Source organism: Hemibagrus wyckioides, linkage group LG22, assembly GCF_019097595.1.
Source record: "Hemibagrus wyckioides isolate EC202008001 linkage group LG22, SWU_Hwy_1.0, whole genome shotgun sequence".
Taxonomy (NCBI): Eukaryota; Metazoa; Chordata; class Actinopteri; order Siluriformes; family Bagridae; genus Hemibagrus; species Hemibagrus wyckioides.
In genome coordinates, this window is record NC_080731.1 from 20,165,652 (window position 1) to 20,187,865 (window position 22,214).

The 22,214-nt window shown below is 42.4% G+C and overlaps 2 protein-coding genes across 8 annotated transcripts in view; one reads left to right on the top strand and one right to left on the bottom strand.

Moving 5' to 3' along the window:
• foxn4 (forkhead box N4) lies at positions 1 to 3,707 on the top strand. Its single transcript, XM_058374866.1, has 8 exons — positions 1 to 151; positions 263 to 357; positions 478 to 570; positions 815 to 939; positions 1,225 to 1,321; positions 1,433 to 1,640; positions 1,751 to 2,074; positions 2,392 to 3,707. Exons 1-8 carry the CDS (start codon positions 124 to 126, stop codon positions 2,625 to 2,627), a joined length of 1,206 nt encoding a protein of 401 aa, XP_058230849.1. The 5' UTR covers positions 1 to 123; the 3' UTR covers positions 2,628 to 3,707.
• Positions 3,708 to 3,926: 219 nt separating this feature from the next.
• The window catches only part of acacb (acetyl-CoA carboxylase beta), a 37,538-nt gene continuing 19,250 nt past the window's right edge, over positions 3,927 to 22,214 (bottom strand). For 4 of the 7 annotated variants that reach the window (XM_058374861.1, XM_058374857.1, XM_058374858.1 and 1 more), the window contains 38 exons: positions 21,996 to 22,141; positions 21,210 to 21,360; positions 20,850 to 20,984; positions 20,534 to 20,680; positions 20,037 to 20,225; positions 19,619 to 19,719; positions 19,259 to 19,347; positions 19,004 to 19,128; positions 18,433 to 18,546; positions 18,007 to 18,120; positions 17,821 to 17,910; positions 17,469 to 17,587; positions 16,089 to 16,112; positions 15,419 to 15,556; positions 15,246 to 15,336; positions 15,042 to 15,149; positions 14,866 to 14,922; positions 14,548 to 14,589; positions 14,216 to 14,431; positions 13,875 to 14,030; positions 13,313 to 13,516; positions 13,045 to 13,200; positions 12,672 to 12,794; positions 12,209 to 12,478; positions 11,708 to 11,805; positions 11,362 to 11,482; positions 11,158 to 11,268; positions 10,833 to 10,976; positions 10,366 to 10,486; positions 9,958 to 10,054; positions 9,785 to 9,881; positions 9,458 to 9,593; positions 9,056 to 9,233; positions 8,851 to 8,963; positions 8,566 to 8,720; positions 7,837 to 8,007; positions 7,356 to 7,492; positions 3,927 to 5,144 (listed from right to left, as the gene is read on the bottom strand). In XM_058374861.1, the coding sequence (XP_058230844.1) occupies positions 5,015 to 5,144; positions 7,356 to 7,492; positions 7,837 to 8,007; positions 8,566 to 8,720; positions 8,851 to 8,963; positions 9,056 to 9,233; positions 9,458 to 9,593; positions 9,785 to 9,881; positions 9,958 to 10,054; positions 10,366 to 10,486; positions 10,833 to 10,976; positions 11,158 to 11,268; positions 11,362 to 11,482; positions 11,708 to 11,805; positions 12,209 to 12,478; positions 12,672 to 12,794; positions 13,045 to 13,200; positions 13,313 to 13,516; positions 13,875 to 14,030; positions 14,216 to 14,431; positions 14,548 to 14,589; positions 14,866 to 14,922; positions 15,042 to 15,149; positions 15,246 to 15,336; positions 15,419 to 15,556; positions 16,089 to 16,112; positions 17,469 to 17,587; positions 17,821 to 17,910; positions 18,007 to 18,120; positions 18,433 to 18,546; positions 19,004 to 19,128; positions 19,259 to 19,347; positions 19,619 to 19,719; positions 20,037 to 20,225; positions 20,534 to 20,680; positions 20,850 to 20,984; positions 21,210 to 21,360; positions 21,996 to 22,141 (4,914 nt within the window). In that variant the 3' untranslated portion in view covers positions 3,927 to 5,014. Of the gene's footprint in view, positions 5,145 to 7,355; positions 7,493 to 7,836; positions 8,008 to 8,565; positions 8,721 to 8,850; positions 8,964 to 9,055; positions 9,234 to 9,457; positions 9,594 to 9,784; positions 9,882 to 9,957; positions 10,055 to 10,365; positions 10,487 to 10,832; positions 10,977 to 11,157; positions 11,269 to 11,361; positions 11,483 to 11,707; positions 11,806 to 12,208; positions 12,479 to 12,671; positions 12,795 to 13,044; positions 13,201 to 13,312; positions 13,600 to 13,874; positions 14,031 to 14,215; positions 14,432 to 14,547; positions 14,590 to 14,865; positions 14,923 to 15,041; positions 15,150 to 15,245; positions 15,337 to 15,418; positions 15,557 to 16,088; positions 16,113 to 17,468; positions 17,588 to 17,820; positions 17,911 to 18,006; positions 18,121 to 18,432; positions 18,547 to 19,003; positions 19,129 to 19,258; positions 19,348 to 19,618; positions 19,720 to 20,036; positions 20,226 to 20,533; positions 20,681 to 20,849; positions 20,985 to 21,209; positions 21,361 to 21,995; positions 22,142 to 22,214 lie in introns of those variants that run through there. The other 3 variants (XM_058374859.1, XM_058374862.1, XM_058374863.1) reach the window with 3 other exon arrangements.

The following is a 22,214-nucleotide window of genomic DNA, read 5'->3' on the forward strand; positions in this document are numbered from 1 at the left end:
CTGACCTCAGATACGTCTGAACTGTGTAAGTTTGACCCCGGTGACCTGCAGTCTCTGACCTGGCTGACCTCAGTGGACGTCCCACGTCTGCAGCAGCTCCGCGCAGGCCGAGCCGAGTTCAGCATGAGCGCTCAGGACCAACTGCATGCAGGTCAGCACACACACACACACACACACACACACTTACTTTATATAAAGAATATAAAGATCAATCTAAACGATATAGTGTCATGATGTTGACTGTGTGATTACAAACCTACAGCAGCTCAGCTGAGTAACATGAGCGTGGCTGGAGGAGGGACATCCATGGTCCATCTGCAGAGTAACATGCAGCACAGCCCTCTGGGAATCAGCACTGTGAGTTACACTTGATGACATGTTTCTATACACGACTTCTGTACTGGACTATAACATGCTGTAGCTTCAGTGGATATCCTGAGGTATTAAACAGTTTCTCTGACTGCTGCTGTTCCTCAGATGCCGCAGTTTTCTCCCAGTTTTCCGTCTCCTGCTTCGGTCTATCAGACCTCTTCCCAGCAGGTGATGACTTTCTCCCAGTCCAACCAGCAGGTACTTCACTCACACACCAGCCACATCCTAAATTACAGCTGCTGTTTCTAACCTTCTATCTTTTGCTTTCTAGGATGAGTGTTTAGGATACTGTGATGCTTTCAGTTTTTTGTATAGTATTAGAGATGCTGAAATGTTTAAGCGTGTCACACCTGACTGTTCTCTAACAGATCTGGTAACAGTAAAGTCTAAATAATAGAGCGCGACATGCTGATTCCCTCCTGTGTGTTGTCTGTGATGTCAGTGTTCTCCTGGAGGACTCTACAGCAACTTCAACAACCAGAGTTTATTCACACAGCAGCAGATCCACACTCCACACAGCCAGGAGACACAGCCCAAAACCTTCCCCAAGCCCATCTACTCCTACAGGTGAGCCACCAGGCAAATCCATCATACACCATACACACACACACACACCACTCATATGGTCAGCAGAGATCCACTGTGTAGTGTTTCCACCATATCCTGCATAGAAACAAGAGTGCCAGCCAAGTACAAAGATCACAAAGGATTCCCTTTATCCATACATGAAATTTTACACCACAAAAACAGCACAAAATTAGCTGCTGTCCCTTAGATTTTTATGTAGTGAGAAACATTACAGAGAAGAGGACTAGTGCTGAAGGTAAAATCTGCTGTTCCATCTTTCCCTAGCTGCCTGATCGCGATGGCTCTGAAGAACAGTAAGACAGGCAGTCTCCCGGTCAGCGAGATCTACAGCTTCATGAAGGAACACTTCCCCTACTTTAAGGTGAGTCTTTACAGAACTATACGGAGCGTGTGGAAGAGAATCAGCACTAAACGGGTCTGATTTAGCAGAACAATGCTGACTCTTCTGCTTTGAATTCTCTTGGACGGTCAGACAGCACCAGACGGCTGGAAGAACTCCGTGCGGCACAATCTGTCTCTGAATAAATGTTTTGAGAAAGTGGAGAACAAGATGAGCGGCTCGTCGAGGAAGGGCTGCCTGTGGGCTCTCAACCCGGCCAAGATCGACAAGATGGAGGAGGAGATGCAGAAATGGAAACGTAAAGACCTAACAGCAATCCGACGCAGCATGGCCAACCCAGGTCAGTATCAGTAACGCAGCAGGTTCTGTTCCTGTAATCAGACAAGCTAATGGATTTGATTTAAATGTGTGTGCCTGAATCTCTGCTGTTCCCCTCGTCTCCTTCCTCAGATGAATTAGACAAGCTGATCACAGATCGTCCAGAGAGCTGCAGACGGAAACCGCTGGATCCTCAGCTTGCTCCTCCTCAGCCGGTTCTGTCTCTGCAGTGTCTTACTGTTCACCATCAGCTCCAGCTGCAGCTCCACGCTCAACCCCAGATAACACCGACATCTCCGGCTCCTGCTCAGACACCACCACTCCACCCTGTACCTGAACTCGTCAAACAGCCGCCGCTGCCACCACCACAACCTGCAGAGATCTTCAGCGTCCACAGTGATGTCCATTCTGAGGTGGATGCTCTGGACCCTAGTATCATGGACTTCGCCTTACAAGGTTGGAGACAAGTTTTGTTGAATTTTTCAATGAAATAAAGAGTTGATGTCATAAACAGTGATGGAAATGATTAGTTTTTAAAAATCAAAGATGACAAAGATGTGGCTGATGAATGTTAATACACAACAGGGGTAAAGTATATTAACACAGCGTACTATCTAGGTGAAGTAGAACTACAGTATTGGACACGGACATCCTTCAACATTTGTCTCATCTTGGCAGTGTTAGATTAACAGTGAAGTGTGTGTGCTAATAACTGGAGGACATCATACTATGATATTAAAGACCCTCCCTCACTGCTCCTTGTCTGTCTGCAGGAAACCTTTGGGACGAGATGAAGGACGACAGCTTTAACCTGGATGCTCTGGGTTCCTTCAGTAACTCCCCCCTGCGTCTCTCTGACTGTGATCTGGAAGGTGTGAGCACCACGCCTGTGTCCAGCGCTGCTGAGATTCCCTTCTCAGGCGTTTACACATCTTACAGCACGGTGGATGGATTCACCAACCAGTACATCAACACACAAGGCAGCAGCAAACCCATCGTCCTACATTAAACACACACACACACACACACACCCCTACCAAACAGCAAAGACCAGCTTTACTCCAAAGGACCATAAACAAAGGAAACCGTGGGTTTTGATTATTTCATCATTATTCTTCCTTTTAATTTTCTCATAAGCCAAACCATACTGTATCAATGGACAGCTTTCCTTACACACACTACCAGTGACGCAGAACCTCTGGATCTCTAATGGTACAAAAAATAGGACAAGCATAATGTTCAACTCAAATCAGTCTCCAGCGCTGAGAGAAAAGTAAACCAAACAGCAAATTTCTGGAAGAGAAGAAATATATGAATGCTTATGTACATACAAGTCTCCATAGATACAGCTACATTTGGACGTTGTACATTTTGTCTGCACCACATGTTAGCAGAGCTTAGAATAGACATGTGCTGACATTATGTTATACATCACAGTCATAAACCTTTAGCCTTTGATTACAGTTTATTTCTACATACATGATGTAGAGTCTCAGCAGGCAGTGGTGTATTGAAGCGTCTCGGTGTATCAGCGATCAGCACATGTCTGTTCCTAATAAAAGTCTGCTAACTAAAGAGAAAACGTCATGTTTATATCCGGTGCTTTGGATATATCCCCCTTCAGGTGCTTCGTGTACATTTTAAGGCTGTAACTAAGCTACTTCCTGTTTTATTAAAAGGGAATACACTGTGTTTTTATTTTTCACGTTTGCATGTTAGTGTGTTTTCCGTAGCTTGTGTGTCTTCTGTTGTGTTGTAATAGGCAGCAAGTCTCCTCTGTAATTATTGATTATTTATATTTCTAAGCCAGATGAAGAACGGTGTGTGCTCACTGTAAATACCTACACATGTCCAAAATGATTACTGGTGATCACAGACACTCTCTGACAGCAAATTCTTCCACATATTAAAGGACTTTCCCAGCAATTTCTAAAGCATATCCATATATAAGCGTGTACAGTATGTTTCAGACATACCCTCATGCAGCACTGAGTAAAGGGGTAAAGCCACTGTGGGTTAATAACACATAATAACAAATATAATAATCAGGAGAGACAGCGCGTGTGTGGGAACGTTTAGGTCGTTTTATTTGAGGAATACATCATATGGCAGTCTTTTTAAAAACATCCTGATAGACAGTAAAATTCAGGCACTTTATTAAAAATATTTTCCAAAATCACTAGTGATGTTTTTTCTCAATCCAGCCTCCAAAGCTATAGTCTAAAGCACATTGTTTAACTACAGCAATCACTACTGATCTCAGTGTGAACGCTAACCATGTGACATACATGACACTCAGATCTCCCTCCACTACTGATCTCAGTGTGAACGCTAACCATGTGACATACATGACACTCAGATCTCCCTCCACTACTGATCTCAGTGTGAACGCTAACCATGTGACATACATGACACTCAGATCTCCCTCCACTACTGATCTCAGTGTGAACGCTAACCATGTGACATACATGACACTCAGATCTCCCTCCACTACTGATCTCAGTGTGAACGCTAACCATGTGACATACATGACACTCAGATCTCCCTTCGAACCCGTTTCCTTTAGTGAAATGAGCTAAAAGGCGTACACTGGCAGGTTTCTGTTTAAAACACATATACACTGTTTAAAAACAACTAAACCTGAGTTGGTGCACAAATATATACACATTTAAAACCCCTAAATGGTTCACGCAGGTTCAGAGGTTCTCCTCATTAAAACGACACGTACAGCAGTTTGTTTCTTTGGCATGCCAGCACACTTTCCCTGAATCAACACTAATTGTGCGTGTGTAATCTTTCAGCTTAAAGCTTGACTGGTACATTCATTCCCACTAGGGGTGAAAAACACAGGTTTTGAACCCAGAAGCACTTTAGAGTTTAGCTTTTAACCTGCTGAGCTGTTGTGCGTTAATAAGGACTGAACTCGGTAATGCCAAGGCTCTGCAGAACTGAAGTGTGTGAAGACACCCCGGGGTCTAGAGTCTTTATACTGAAATAGTCATAATGATAATTATAGTGTGCAAGTCGTGAAATGCAGACGGAGCTTATGGAAAAAGGTGGAGGTGCTTGGTTTTGTGCGTTCATTTCAAGGCAACACTGGTGGTAAAAAAACAAGTTAAACAGCTTACAGAAATAGTTAGACAAAAAGCAGATATTTCACAACGTTTTTAGTGCGAAATGCCCAATACGTGAACACTGAACACTCAAGTGGCTTTGTCCATTATGTGTGCGTATGTTTTGTGTGGAGTCTCTCTGATCCTTATAAACACAACTTACTTTCTTACCTGCTTTTTACCTACATAAGCCCAGGCAGAATGCCAGAATGCCCACTGATGATAACGAATGCCCACTGACACTGGCACTGAGCTGACTGGTGTGTTAATGTGTGTTACAGTGTTAGCTGGTGTTGGTCGAGTTGTCCATGGTGGCCAGCAGGTGGGAAATTTTGGCTCTCTGAGATGGAGTGATGTTCTGGGCCATGTGGATGATGCAGTCCATGGCTACTTCTGGATTGACCTCCACGAGACTGTGAAATACCAGACAGAGTTCATACTGAGTTACATGAACCAGCTAAAGCTTCATGCATTACATCTGGAATTAACTCTGGGCCTTTGTACACATTTAATCACGAGCTGAATTCAGTTGATTAATATATTATTTTCTTTTGTTACACAAGTACATCATACTGTACATTCAATTTACTTTTGAAAAAGTTGATATCATTGCAAATAACCAGGCATTTTCCTCAGTTACCTGCAGATGTTTCTGAGAGCGTGTTATTTACTTGTGTATATATTTAAGGGTGTATTAGTTACCTGCGGATGTGTCCGAGGGCGTGACAGTTACCTATCTATTTGTCTGAGGTTGTGTAGGTTACCTGCGGATGTGTCCGAGGGCGTGACAGTTACCTATCTATTTGTCCGAGGTTGTGTAGGTTACCTGCGGATGTGTCCGAGGGCGTGACAGTTACCTATCTATTTGTCTGAGGTTGTGTAGGTTACCTGCGGATGTGTCCGAGGGCGTGACAGTTACCTATCTATTTGTCTGAGGTTGTGTAGGTTACCTGCGGATGTGTCCGAGGGCGTGACAGTTACCTATCTATTTGTCTGAGGTTGTGTAGGTTACCTGCGGATGTGTCCGAGGGCGTGACAGTTACCTATCTATTTGTCTGAGGTTGTGTAGGTTACCTGCGGATGTGTCCGAGGGCGTGACAGTTACCTGTCTATTTGTCCGAGGTTGTGTGGGTTACCTGCGGATGTGTCCGAGGGCGTGACAGTTACCTGTCTATTTGTCCGAGGTTGTGTGGGTTACCTGCGGATGTGTCCGAGGGCGTGACAGTTACCTGTCTATTTGTCCGAGGTTGTGTGGGTTACCTGCGGATGTGTTTGAGGGCGTGACAGTTACCTATCTATTTGTCTGAGGGCGTGACAGTTACCTATCTATTTGTCTGAGGGCGTGACAGTCACCTATCTATTTGTCTGAGGGCGTGACAGTCACCTATCTATTTGTCTGAGGGCGTGACAGTCACCTATCTATTTGTCTGAGGTTGTGTTGGTTACCTGCGGATGTGTCCGAGGGCGTGACAGTTACCTATCTATTTGTCTGAGGTTGTGTTGGTTAACTGCGGATGTGTCCGAGGGCGTGACAGTCACCTATCTATTTGTCTGAGGGCGTGACAGTTACCTATCTATTTCTCCGAGGTTGTGTAGGTTACCTGCGGATGTGTCCGAGGGCGTGACAGTTACCTATCTATTTGTCCGAGGTTGTGTAGGTTACCTGCAGATGTGTCCGAGGGCGTGACAGTTACCTATCTATTTGTCCGAGGTTGTGTAGGTTACCTGCGGATGTGTCCGAGGGCGTGACAGTTACCTATCTATTTGTCCGAGGTTGTGTAGGTTACCTGCGGATGTGTCCGAGGGCGTGACAGTTACCTATCTATTTGTCTGAGGTTGTGTTGGTTACCTGCGGATGTGTCCGAGAGCGTGACAGTTACCTATCTATTTGTCCGAGGTTGTGTAGGTTACCTGCGGATGTATCCGAGGGCGTGACAGTTACCTATCTATTTCTCTGAGGTTGTGTGGGTTACCTGCGGATGTGTCCGAGGGCGTGACAGTCACCTATCTATTTGTCTGAGGGCGTGACAGTTACCTATCTATTTCTCCGAGGTTGTGTAGGTTACCTGCGGATGTGTCCGAGGGCGTGACAGTTACCTATCTATTTGTCCGAGGTTGTGTAGGTTACCTGCGGATGTGTCCGAGGGCGTGACAGTTACCTATCTATTTGTCCGAGGTTGTGTAGGTTACCTGCGGATGTGTCCGAGGGCGTGACAGTTACCTATCTATTTCTCCGAGGTTGTGTAGGTTACCTGCGGATGTGTCCGAGGGCGTGACAGTTACCTATCTATTTGTCCGAGGTTGTGTAGGTTACCTGCGGATGTGTCCGAGGGCGTGACAGTTACCTATCTATTTGTCCGAGGTTGTGTAGGTTACCTGCGGATGTGTCCGAGGGCGTGACAGTTACCTATCTATTTGTCCGAGGTTGTGTAGGTTACCTGCGGATGTGTCCGAGGGCGTGACAGTTACCTATCTATTTGTCTGAGGTTGTGTAGGTTACCTGCGGATGTGTCCGAGGGCGTGACAGTTACCTATCTATTTGTCTGAGGTTGTGTAGGTTACCTGCGGATGTGTCCGAGGGCGTGACAGTTACCTATCTATTTGTCTGAGGTTGTGTAGGTTACCTGCGGATGTGTTTGAGGGCATAGTCCCTCTTCAGGTATTTGATGTTTTCCCTGATGGCTGACCGCAGCCCCTCCTGCTGTGACAGATGTTTCTCCAGCCACTCCACCACTGCTTTATTATTGTCCCACAGGTAAGCCTGAACAATAAATAAAGCCCTCATCATTCTGCTCCACAGATCTCACTACACTCCAAAACCTGAATCAGATATTTAAACATCCTAGCCATGTTAACAAGCATATATCCACATATTTTAATTTGCTAATAACAAAGATGAAGAAGTTTAACATAAATGCTAAAATTATCTAAGATAAGATACTTGAAATACTTTATTATCTTAAGGTGCTATTTGGGTTATAAAAACTAATACTTTACATTATAATAATTTAAAATCTTTCAACATAGCCCAACCGAGGATTTCTTTCCACCTTTGTTTTTATAAACCTGAGAAGGCATTACTGTGAGCAGGGTTTATTGTCTCACTTTGACGGTTCCCTCCGTCTCAATGAACCAGCGGCGCAGCATGGACTTTATATGGCCGTTGCTCAGGTCTCTGTTGGCCTGAACAATTTCACTCTTCACCTTCTCCTCCAGCAGGAGGCGCCGCAGACGCCAGTAAAAAAATGACCGAGCATTCTTCCAGTCCAAGATATCCTACAACACACATGACCAGGGCAAACCATCAACATTTATACAGTCAGTAAACAGCATTAAAGATGTTCTGATTAGCAGCTTGGATTTAAATAGTCCATGTCAAATATCTCACATAAATAATAATAGAGATATGTTATTATTAGCCACTTACCAATAACTACAGCCTTACCATATAACATTAAATTCAGATTTATCTGTAATCTTTGCTTAGAGGTTTTCGTCTCATTTTCTTTCTCAGTGTTTAATTTCTACTTTTATTGCAATCACTGTATAAAGTTGTTTATGCTTCTTCTGCCCATCACTCAGATCAGACACGGTCGGTTAAGATCGAGTAAATAATCAATGTTTTGTAGCTACTAAATAAAATGAACCTGTGGATTAATCTTGACTACATATTTCCTTAATCCACTATTTTTTTTTTTTTTTTTAAAAAGAGAACTTTAATGTTGGCTTTAACGTTAATGAACTCTTAGACTAATATTGAAGGTCTTGAAATTAATACGACTGGACACATTTATATTATTTTTTCATTTTCTTTAAGCAGATTATATACATTACCGTGATGACTCCTTTCTCCTGCATCCTCCCGGGTGTGTCGTGGAGGTCGACAAACTGTACAGCCACCTGGTGGTAGATGGGCAGCAGAAACTCCTCTCTGCCTCTGAGCCCAGCCTCCACATCACTGCGCTCCTTCTCTGACAAATCTGCAGAACCTGACGAGTAAGAAAACACAGACACAAAATGAAGCAAAAACACTATACAAAAAAAACAGAAAATTTAGCTTTCAACACACACACACACACACACACACACAGAGCCTCTATAATATGAATGTCCACTCACTGAGCTGCTGGGCCAGTTGGGAGTACTCAGGGTCGAGCCTCTTCATGGTCTTCAGCAGATCCTTCCTTCTGAACTTAATCTCCACCGTCCCCTCGGGCTCTAACACTCCTCCCCTACACGTGGACATATAGACCGGTGTGTGAAAGCCAGGAAATAGACTTAAAGAAGCAATGAAATCTCAGTAGAAACCGTGTCATGAACCTACCTGCACTCCCTGTCAGCATAGAGCTCCATGTACTGTGGGTTGATGGTGGGGTCGATCACTACCCATGAGCCTCCTCTCAGCTCAGCGTGTGGGGGGATGTAGACCAACACGGGCTGATGGAACTCCCTCAGGGCATCCACAATGTATGCACCAAACTTTAGCACCTGGTCATACATGTCTGACAGACAGGAAGTTAAAATAATAACACTGAATATTCTTTTTCCACAGCCTTTGTTTTCCAGGAGTGTGTGAGTGATGTCCAGCTACACAAAATAATTACAGGTCCTGCACTACACAATTATATGGAATTAAATGCATTTGGTATTATTACAGTAATCAGTGATCGTCACTGAGGACAGTGATGGATGATAGCATTAGATGGTAGATGGAGATCTTTTGTACCTTTCATGCCACCAGAGAAGCCTCTCCAGTTGGCGAACACCATGAGTGGAAGTTTCTCTCGGTTAAAGTCCTTCATGGCCTGAGCAGTTTTATAGGCTGAGTCCGGGAACCACACCTGCCCCGCCTGCTGCACAATCTGACACACACACACACACACACACACACACAGGCAGTTACATAAATAAGCCAAGGCTCCTTGTATTATATCCAGAGTGACCAAGTCAGTATAAAGTCTGTTTATATGCTTTGAGTAATCACTGAAGACTCATAAGAGAAAGTAAATAAAAGCTTCACTGATCTATTTGTGCTGCTGTGCACGTCACTCACCCTCGCCTCGGAGTCCAGATTGGCCGGATCTGCTGGCACGGTGACCTCAACAGTCCGTGTTTCCACGGTGATGACCCCAAGGGGAATCCCTCCCAGTCTGTGACATGCAAATGATTTCAGTGAATAATAAAACATAATGGCTGAAAAGTAGAGGGAATTGTGGGTAATCTCACCTGGCCCTGCCCACCACCACCGTTTGAGCCCAGGTGGACATCACCTCCCTGAAAGTGCCCTGGTCAAAAAACCCAGTCTGCCATGCCCCCCTCACACCTACAAATACAAATACATGATCAATAAAAATAGAAAACAAAACCTTACAATTATCAGTTTATTAATTACAATTATTTAGGAATCATACAGAGTGTGATCTGTATGTGTATATATATATATATATATATATATAAAAAAATATGAATGACTTTTATAAGACTCTCTATATATGACTCTCTACATCACAAACTTTAGCACTTCAGTGTAGAGGGTTTTTAATGCTATACAGTGTAAGACATTCAAATACCATCATTAACAAGGTAATAAAGGTTACTAGAGATTATGAACAGGGTTGTTATAAGGCCTCTCACTGGGATGGGGACGACCAGAGAGCATCCAGCGAGGGTCATAGGGAGTCTTGGTAGGGATAAACTCAATCTCTCTATCCACTGGATCAGTAGGGGGCATCAGAGGTGCAGGACTGTGCTTATTCTAACAACACACATCATATCTCATTAAAAAGAAAGAAAAATTAAATTAAAATCTATGCTAAGCTATGATAAAACATGATTAGGTGACACCATTCAGTTCAACACAGTTCAATATAATATTACTACTAGTTTTCTTTCAATCCATGACTTTTATATTAAAATGTTTACGCACAGAATCCTCAGTAATCTGAAAAGACATATGCAATTATACTTATTTGTGTAGAAATGTGGTGAAATAAAGAACACTAATGTTCTCAGAATGTGTGAGCATGTGGGTGTTCAGCTGGTGCTCTCCTGATGCCTTTATTTAGTTTCCTTCAGGATGTTCCCCTCAGTCTGAAACTGACCTTGGGCATGTAGGAGAGCCACTGCAGGATGGTGAAAACACCCTCGAAATCGTCCGGCACTGTGGTGTGTGTGACGCCGTTGTTGTGCATGATCTGCACACCACCCAGCTGGTTGTTGGAGGTGTAAACCTCACGACCTAGGACCTAACAATCGCACAAAGATAACAAAAGCTGAAAAGGTTTTACACACAAAAAACCATGCCATGTATTAATATATTAACAAACTAACAGCATTGGCCACAAATAGAGGAGGAAGATGTTTCCTAAAAGATGAAAGATAATGGTAAACAGTCTGTATCTAATCATGTGGATAAAGCATTAGCACCTTGTTCAGAGCTCCTGCCCCAGTCAGAATGATGTGGGAGTTTTCCACCTGGATGACCCTCTGTCCCAGTCTGACCAGGTACGCACCGATACCTATCGCCCGACACGTCACCTACACCACAAAAACATTATCAACACAGCCCTGACAATCTAACACAACCAGCTGTGCCTGCAGGAGGACCAGAAATAAACAGGAAGAGCTCACCATACTGATAGTGATGATCTCCTCATACGCCTGTGACGACTCGCCCGCTATCATCCCTGACCCTCTGAGGTTCTCTACACCAAGCCCATCTTCCTTCCCAATGATGTCCGTGATGATGTACCTGCAGCAGTCAACAGTCAAGGCAGCTGCTTTATTGTGCATTATGACCCAGTGTAGAATATTTAGTTTATCGTTAAGAGGAACAAGCTGAATAAGAAATCTAAAAGCATTTAAGAATTCTAGTTTCTGTTGAAGGAAGAAAAGTCACACGAACATCCACACAATATGTAAAGGAATAAAATAAAACTGAAACACAATATATAACAGAGTGTAACACACAACTGACCTGGACTCCCCTCCCTCCTCCACATGACGGCAGTGGATGGAGTTGGATGAGCTGATGCGAGTGTAGTCCTGAGGTGTTAAATATAAATACTTAAAACCCTGCAGATAAAAGAGAAACACACACAGAACAGTGAGGGAACACCACAACACAAACCCCAAAAACAGGATATGGTGTGTATCTGCAGCAATCTGATGTTCGAGGTATAAGATCGGCCTAAATAAACTGTAAGTACTGTGAATGAGGGGCTGGACCGCACGGTGTCTGAGACAGAAGTCTACACACGAGATCTCAGTTTATTCAGATTAATGAGGAGAATGAATTGGTAATTGGTTTGTAAAAAGAGGCATGAAAACATGATAGACATGTATATAAATATCTGATCTGAGAGCTAATCTTTAAATCTCAATAGCATGAAAACATGACACAGAAAGAGAGAACATATGTACTGAAGAAAGGAGTGAAATCAGGTGGGATTAGAGAATGAGTAATGATCGGTTTCACCTTGTAGGGGTCAGCAGGGTCGAGCCAGGCCACCTGGAACATGTGCTTGACCTCCTCTGCGAGGCCGATTCGAGCCCCGCTGTTAGCGGCGATGTAAACGCGTGGAATCCCCTCGGCTCGCGCTAACTCCGACGCCCGCAGGAACAGCAGGTCTTCCTGAGGCCCGAAGGAGCCGATCAGGTATGTGATGTCATTACAGATCACAATGATCTCACGCCCCTCAGGGTACTCTGGGGTCTTCATCTTCATGCGGAATGCCACCATTCCCACCTAAAAAATATTTTTGAAGGCAGGAAGATCCATGTACAGTTTCAGTGATCAGGACATTTTCACAATTTGTGATTTAGCATTCAGCATCATCCTTCACAGCAAAATATCCTTAAATACAAAAATCTGGGCCTTAAATGCATAGATTTCATAATCTTCACGTGCTTCATAATCTCAGTGTGGCACTGTGTGATACCTCGTTGTCTCCAGGAAGTCGGTTTATCTGAACGAGTCGACCCTGAGAGTCCAGCACCAGCTCGTTACACAGCAGAACATCTTTAGGGTAATTATCCCCAGGACCCCAAAGCTTAAAGAGAGCCTGAGACAGACAGAGACATGCGTTCACATTTACCGGATTTGAAACCCATGTCAAACCTATCTCAAATGTAAAGACACTTCTACATGATTTTATTGGATATAACATGGTTGATAATTTCTGTGAAGCACAACGCTGCACAGTTTATTGTTTGCTTTGCTCCAGTCACACACTTCAACTCACTAAAAGCTGAGTAACTTGTTGTTAAAACATAAGCTATAGCGAATGTGTGTGTGAGTGGGTAGACACACACCTGACGGAACATTTCTGGGAAGTCGTAGACGTATGTGGTGCCGAGGCTCTGGGCCTGGAAGCGTTTGGCCTGCAGCAGGTCTTTAGTGACGTATGGAGTGTTAATGAGCATGCCGTGCAGGGGTCCCTGCTTATCGGTGTACGACTTGAACATGATCTGCAGTAAAAAAAAAAAAAAGGAAAAATGAATATTGTAATACAAGTAATAAAAGTAATAATAATTTTAATGTATGTGTTATAGTTGGCAATAGATGTGTGTGTGCTTATACCTGGCCCGATGCTGTGTCTGTGACCTCCTCGTACAGGCTGATGTCGAGGTAATATCCATTTTCGTTGGTGAGGAACAGGCGGATGGGGATGGTGTTGCTGTTAGGTGTGAGCCGGATGTTGATCTTGAGCTCAGCCTGCAGCACTCGGAGCTTCCAGAGACGCCGTCCGTAACGCATCACCATGGAGCGTACAGACTCCTCGATCTGACAGCATGCAGGTAATATATTGCTTTGTGATTAAGTTCTACCAGCCAATCAAAGCAGAGGAGGTGGGATTTGGACTAATTCTGCCAGAAAATAATAACACGCTTAATTCTTCCTGAAACTCTTGTGAAGCTATGTGTATATTTTATATTGGAATTATGTGTTGACCTGTGCCTAACATACACTGCTGGTTTATTAATGATGAACATCTGATGCTGAAGCAGTTAGTAAACTCCTCTGTGTGTTATCATTCAGCCAATCAGAACAGTACATTATAGTTTTGGAGAACTATAATGTACTATTCAGTTTAGTGTTACCTGACACACAGATCTTGGTAATATGCTTTTTTGTTGCTGACCTTAATGGGGTCCATGATGACTGTAGGGACAAAGTTGAGGAAGATGTGGTTGCAGTCAGTGCGTGTGTATGTGTTGCTGAAGGCCACCTCCAGCTCATCCATCGCCTCCAGGAGCAGACGCTCGCCTTCGTTCTGAAGATACTCAAATGATGCTTCCTGCATGCACACACAGTTTAGATTTACTCATATTCATAATACAGTATGTACACTCTAGAAATCTGCAGATCAATGCTTTTACCTATATAACTGTGATAGAAAGTCGGCTAATTGGTGTCTTTATCTTCTGGGACAGAAATGTACTATGTGATACTATGGCCACTATTTGACATGCAGTTGGTTACCTTGGTGATGAGGTCGGAGTGGCGGATGATCGCTCTGACGAAGAAGCGGTAGTCGGTGACCTCAGTGCCCTCCTCCACACGGGCAGCACCCAGGTACAGGTGCATCTTGTGGTTAGCGCAGGGGACGGCCGTCAGGGCGAAGTTCCTCATGCGGTTCAGCTCCAGCTGGAAGGCCAGAGCTGGCTCCAGGTTCCGGTAGATCCGATCCTCCTGGAACTAAACACACACACACACGCGCACACACACACACACACACGTGTATGAACTTTAAATTTACAGGAGACTCAATACAATGTTGCATGTAAAATGTCATCTCTGGTGATTGATCTTACCTCATCTCTGGCTCGGAATGTGAAGAATTTAGGAAATTCCCTCTATAAAAAAATTAATTTGAACTTAATAGAATATAAATCACTTAAATATCACAAATGACTATAAACATAGAAATACAAAAACGTTCAAAAATTCACGCTCATGATTTATAATAACAAAAATGTTGCTATGATTTAATAACTAATTTATTTTCTAAGAATTTTTAGAATATAGTACAGCAAATATAAAGAAAAATCATTTAATATTTTTGCCTTAATTTAAAAACTATGACTTTAAATTTATTCACATGAAATCTGAGATACAAATCATTCTCTTACTTTCTGAGCCACCAGGAAGGTGACTCTCCTGATCCCGTATTCATACAGCACAGCTTTCTGTCACAACATAAATAAAGCATTAAAGAATCTTAAACAATCTTAAATCTCTGTGATGGAACAGTGAAGTGAAGTGAAAACCTGTGACACTAAAGTCAGAGGCAGAAACATGAACTCACTTTGGACTGAGTGAAGTCTGTGAAGGCTGTAACTAAAGCATCGTCATCCTCAGTGTCGGCTGATTTGATGGAGACGTTAATGATGTGGATGGGATTCTCCCTCATGTTCTGTCAACACACACATTGCAGCTGACACTGGATATCTGACTAGTGTGTGTGTGTGTGTGTGTGTGTGTGTGTTTGTGTGTGGGGGTGTGTGTTTACCTTAATGCACTCTTCATCATAAACAGTCTCAGAGAACAGTGTGCCCTCACTGAGGGGGTCAGCAAAGCAGGAAATGACTTCATCAAAGCACCTGCAGAAACATGTGGACAGTCATAGCCTCAGTCTCTCTAGAACTAAAATAAAACACAACTACACACACACACACACATTACCTTTTGAAGTCATCAAAGCACTGGAAGGCCACCATGGCTCCCATCCTCTGACACGGAGGAGACAGCGCCCCCTCCAGGAAGAGCTCACTGCCCTGACGCTTCATTGACTCAAACTGCCCCGACCCACTCACCGGCAGCCTGTGTGTGTGTGTGTGAGATTTATGGAAAGAACATCATGCTCATTGTATTAAGGCTATGGCAGAACACACATACAGACAGACACGTTTCTCACCCCTTGACACATTTCTATTTACATTAACTGATTCATTATAAAGGTATGTTAAGTGATTAAAGGAAATTCTAAAGTAATAATGGAATCATTTTGTCTTTTTTGACTAATTACACCCCTTCCTTTTCCTGCGGCAGAGAGAATATTCTCCTGTTTATGCTGTGGAGATCACCACACTGATATTTAACACACAGCTATCTGAAGGTTCCTCCTCAGCAAGCATCGAGCTGCCTGTGTGGACTGTGAGCTTAAACAATTCTGATCAATTAAACGATTAAAAAATTCATTTAGACAAAAACCAGATCTGATTAAACTGATCCGAAAGAATAAGAGGGAACAGAATGGAGTCTAATTGGACTGAAAAAAAGCAGCAGAGAGCACCCAGCATGCACTGGTGCACACAGCCAGGCAGCTGATTGGTTGGCGGGGAGGAGCTCGTACCTGTTCAGCGTGGGACTGCTCCCTCTGTAACGAGAGCATTCAGAGAGCAGCGTTAGTGACACTGTTCATCAGCCTTCACCTCTACATGCCTCATGTGTAAGGAAAAAAGCTCTGCTTTACTGGGTTAAAAAGACAAATAGAATAGAATAGAATAGAATAGAATAGAATAGAATAGAATAGAATAGAATGAGATAGAATAGAATAGAATAGAATAGAATAGAATAGAATAGAATAGAATAGAATAGAATGAGATAGAAGCTGACACTCATTAAAGCACTTGCTTATATAAAACCATAAAACTGTCATATAACTTTAGGTTATTAATGTATGTAACTTACTATACAGTGCTATTTAGTTAATAAATTAATTGAAAAATGAATTTAAATAAATAATAAAATCACACGGATGATATCAATGATGATAAGAATAAATAAATAACTGCTGTTGAATCTGTGATGTTTTTATTTTAAACTAAGTAGTAGTGCAGTAAACAGAGTAAGAGGACCACTTTAAGCAGATAAACCCTTTCCGGCTGGATGAACAAGGCCACTACCCCACCTAATGAAGCAGAATGAGAGGTGTAGCCCCGCTAGAACCGTTAGCATGGTGAGAGTAAAGCAGTTTATTATTGAGGAAGTGAAATTCTGCATGGAGATAAAACCCCAGCAGACTCAGAGCTTTAGCCCCATCAGGACCATTAGCATAGAGAGAGTTAGCATAGAGGGTTCATTAGTAGCCTGAAGGAATGGAGAGAGATCAGTACGTGGGTTTGGGAATGGAGTGACTCACTCTGATGTACGGCTCTCTTTTACCACAAAACACACACACACACACGACAGTCAAAAAACTAAAAGTCTTTAAACACATTTACAAATATTACTGTGTTAAAGAGTCTAAATGAAGTTGAAGATCTTCTGCACCTTTATTGGTAATACTTCTGCATTCTTACTTTAAAGGTGTTCCAGTGTTTGGATGTTAATGTTGTTTGTGATCAACAGCATTAAAGAAATATAAAAGATGAATAAAGAACAGTTTTAAAGCAGATCATCTAAGGCTGTACTTTACTTATCTTGATAAATTAGTTTCATAATTGTATACTTCTTTATATTTTCTGACAATTCTATTAGTTTAAGATTGGGCCAAAATTATTTATATAAAAACATCTGTCTTAAACATCTATATTCAGCAGGACATAAATTATATTTTAACATTAATTTATTTTTTTGCCAAAGGAAAATAGTATCCTTCAAACAGCATAATTTATTAATTATTTTGCCTCCATCTATTTTTTTAATTGATTATATAATTCATTGTCTGTTTAACCCATCAGGCACCACTGGGAATTTTTACACTAAAGCTCATTTTTTATATTCCTGTTACCTGTTGGGGTGGGATGAAGGGAGCATGAACTGGAAGTGCACAGCACACGTGCCGTCCTTCAACTGGTGATGCTGCAGACTGTTCAGCTCATAGGCTATATAACCCCTCCTCACATACACCTACACACACACACACACACACAGCCACTACAAAGTAAATACAATACAGCTAACCACATAAGTAGACACTGCATAGTTTACATAACCTTGTACAATCTGTTAGAAACATATAACCTGTTATAAACTTGCTATAATACTAATAAACACACCACATGATCTCAGATAACCTTCTGTACAGATACACATTAATAACACACTGACTAGAAGAACCGAGAGAATGAAACCGTGTGTACCTCTAAGGCAGCCATACACACCACACGGTTAATGTGGTAGAAGAAGCTGGGCAAAACATCAAAGATAGACGTCTCAGACAGGATGAGTTTCTGTAGACACACACACACACACACACACACCTCAGCTTAGTCTCAGCTTTACCTGTTGGAAATCTATTATCATGAATTTAAAAGTCCACAGTTCACCTTGAGGTTGTCGGGGCAGAACTGATGGCCGTACATGTCTATAGCAGACAGGAAGATGGACTCCACCTGGTTGTGTCTCACTTCATATGAGGGCAGATGGGATGCGATTAGAGCCTGGGAATAAAAACACACTCCTTATACTACACCACTGTACACACACGCAGGCAATGTAATAGTGATCTACAGCAGGATGAAATTCAGAGTCTCTGGCATTATGGAGTACACACAGTGTAGGATATACATAATAAAGGATTTAAAAGGATACTAATTAAGACATTATAAAGAAGTACACAGTGCACTATAAACCTTAATACTATACACTACGTCTCACTTAGCTAGGTAGAGTCAGCACATAAACTAATCCTGAGTGGAAAATAATAACAGTACTGTACTGTGTAACAGGTCAGAGGTCCTGACCGGTCTTACCTGTCTGGCACACAGAGAAACCTTCGAGTTCTCCATCTTACTAAGCTGTGTGAACTCGTTCAGGATCACCACCACGTCGTCCGTTAGCGTCGGGTCCCGCCCACAAAGCTGATCCTGCCAATCACAACACACCCAGTGACTCCACCCACCAAACTTATGAGCAAGATCCCTTTTTAACATCATCAATTACAAACAACATTTATTTAGTTTAGCTTCAAAGAGACTTAACCATTCGTCTGTAAAGGAAGACTGAAACAGAGTTCATATTGAGAGTAGGGTAGAATATAGTGCATTACTGTAACACAATGCAGATTTAATGACTCAACATCTGGTGCTAATTGTCTCCAAATGAAACACTCTGTATGAGGAGAGTCTATGAAAATGTGTTACCATCTGAATGAAATATATGCCATCATAAAAGTTTGTTTTAAAAAAGTTGAAGTAAAAAAGAAGCAAATAGAGTGTGCATGAGAGATTTCTATTTTATTGGAGAGGCTCAATGATGTGTATCAGTCTTAAATCATGTATTCTTGTACGATGGGAATCAACTTGTCGTTAGTATTTGGCTTACTACGAGCATGGAGACCAGGATGTTCTTCTTGAAGACCTGAGCATGGGAGAAGATGTGTTCGAGCACAGGGGTCATATCAGGCTTGTACTGCTCTCGCAGGTTTATCACACACTTATCATACGTGCCTGAAACACGGAGAGAAGATTGTGTGTGTGTTTTACATATAAACCACAAGGTAAAATAATAAACATCATTAATTAAGTGTCATAAGACACTGTGTGTGTGTGTGTGTGTGTGTGTGTGTGTGTGTATTACCCTGCTGGAACTGCATCTCCACCTGCAGGTAACGGCGCAGCAGGTCCAACACTACAGCCTTCATATAGCCTCGAATACCACTACGATACCTGCACGATCATAAATACAATAAAAACGCCTAAAGAATGAATCTAATGAATAAATATTTCACATACGGATTAAACCAATTCCATAAGATTTCCTACAGTGTGGCAGTAAAAGTCAATATCTTTAACATTTAATGGCCTCACAATCACTAACATCACTCTTTTAAACCGTGACCAAATGGTGAAATATTACTAAACCCCTCACTGCACAGAATAAACCCTGTATTTCTACAGTAACTCTGAGATACAGTATAATCTGAAGGCCAAGACTCACCTCTGTACAAGCTGTACAATGCTCTGAGTGTTCATGAAGAAAACCTCGCGGTCTGCTTTCCTCTGCAGCGTGGCTGCATGACTGTCCAGGATATTCGCAATCTAAACCAAAGAAATGTACATCATGGTGTCAGATACTTTAAAAATGAAAAGTATATACAAAACAAAAAACAAATAAACAAAAGGTATAAACTTGTTTACAGTAGATTGATACAACGCATTTATTCATTCATGGTCAGTGGTCAGGGTCACAGTGAATCCAGTGAGACTACACCAGGTCCAAGGTGACAGAATTCACTCTAGATACATGCATTAACACCTAGAGGACATTTAGCCTGGTCAATCCACCTCCATGCATATTTATGAACAGTGGGAGATCTTCACATGGAAACCCGGGTGGTGAATAAATCTGAACTCACCCTCTGGCTGGGGAACTGGCAGAGAACAGAGGTGATGTTGCTGGCGTACTGGGCCATGACCTTACGGATGACCTTCTCTACTGTGACAGGGATACGACCCGAGACGCTGGTCATGATGTCCTGCAGCTCCAGCAGTGGGAGTGAAGGGTCACGCAGTGTCCGCATCAGAGAGTCCACCCACTTATTCAGCTGAACACACAAAGAGTGATGAGGTGTCTGATCACAATAACACAAACAACAGAGTACCTTATTAATTTAAATATTCTAACTCTAATATTCATTATGAGGGGTGTGTACATTTACATGCCACTATGAAGAGCACTGATGATGCAATAATCCTCGTTTTTGAATAATTCATAGGGTAAAGTATACAGGAGCTAACTGACTGACCTAACTAAAGACTCACCCAGAAATCACGTAATGAGCGTAATAAAGCTTTTAGAGGTTAGCTAGTGCTAAGCTAATATCAGTAAACGCTGAGAGTGTGTGTGTCTCACTCTGTTGCTGAAATAGGGTTCAGAGAGGCAGTATCCATCCATGACGTTCATCAGGTTCTCCAGCATGCTGTGGAAGACCTGGTGTAGTTTCTCCCCCACTATGGGCAGTGGCTCCTGGACAGGTAACGGCTGTGTGTTCAGCTGGACCTGCAGAAATACACAACATTTACACAACAATACACAATCAAATACTGAACATAAAAACTCTAATTTCACAACTTTATATCTAATAGTGACAGCTAGTATTATTTCAGTGTGTTTTCTAACACAGATATAAAGATTTCAGTCTATAAGAATGAAGCTGTGATTATGTTACAGGCCGGATGGTGCTCGGGTCGTCCAGGTCGATGTGAGCTAACACACAGCCGGGCGCTAACACCGCTCCGGGTCGCTTAACAAAGTGAACACAGCCTGATTCCTGCACTGTCAGTGTCATCACCATCTTCATCACCTACACACACATTATTTATTATTTGATTAAAATATATAAATACGATACCATTTATTTATGATAACAGAAATAAATCGTGAACAGAATACATAGGCATTGTTTTTTTCACTAATTGCTCTTTACTAATTAATCTTTAAACCATTACGTATTCGATTAACTTTCTACATAACTGGAACCATATATAAATCTTTCTACACAGGAAGCAGCATTGCTGTCTTTAATGACCTCGATTTCAGCGTACGGACATCCTGCAGTCACGTGTCCTCCATCCTCCAGTATGTACTGCAGCAGTTTACCAGCGGAGGGGGAACGCAGCACCGTGGGGTCTCGCTCCTTCTCAAACACACACGTCTTATTGCCCACCGTGATCCGGTACCTGCAGAGAGATATCAAATCAAATAAAAATCAGAAATCAAAAACTCCTGGAAATAATAAAACTACGCTGTAAATATTCACATATCCTGTGTGTTCAATTATTATACAGTTAATTTATCACAGCGACCCATCAGGATGTCCCATCAATGTCCCATCAGGAATCAGAACAGATGGAGCTCTCACCTGAGTTTTAATTAGTCACGTGACCCGTTTCCTGTTTCCCACGGACATTTAAGCAGCACGCATGCACATACCTATGCGAAGTATCGTTCCTAGCTAACATACCGAGCGTTTAATTATCATTGTTCGGATTACTGTGTATGACCTTGCCTGTTCTTCGACTGCTGCTTGAACCCGTTTCTTTAGGATTTAGGTGTATGACCTTCCCTGTTTATCGACTACGGTTTGAACTGATTTCTCGTTACGGTTTTGTTTGCCCGTTGTGTGTTTTCTGTTTTTCTGACTTCTCTCCTTGTTTTGCTGACTACGTTTTTGCCTGCCGGTTTTGCTGTTTAATAAATCCACTCATGGATTCTGTAACCAACTCCTCCGGGACCTCATTACAGTTGAACATCTGTAGACATGATTTACTTCTATTAAAGTATGAGAAAATGCTTATGAGACAGGAAGTGTAACCTGTCTACTTCCTCCTTCATGTAGGTGGTGTAGCTGCTGCCGCTGTAGGAGAGGAGCAGGCCACCATCACTCAGCCGGTGTACATCGATCTCTATGTCCGAGCCGTTCATTATGATCACGTAGGTGGTGGGAGACTGACGGGCCACCTAGAACACACACACACTTTTAGATGATTAGAATTACCAACATTAGAATTTATAAAAGCTTAATAAATCCTGT

Excerpts from the sequence above, each read along its gene's own strand:
- foxn4 (XM_058374866.1), top strand. The coding sequence starts at position 124 with ATGAGCGCTCAGGACCAACTGCATGCAG. Across the intron at positions 1,322-1,432 it reads AACACTTCCCCTACTTTAAG|ACAGCACCAGACGGCTGGAA; the intron begins GTGAGTCTTTAC and ends TTGGACGGTCAG. Across the intron at positions 1,641-1,750 it reads ACGCAGCATGGCCAACCCAG|ATGAATTAGACAAGCTGATC; the intron begins GTCAGTATCAGT and ends CTCCTTCCTCAG.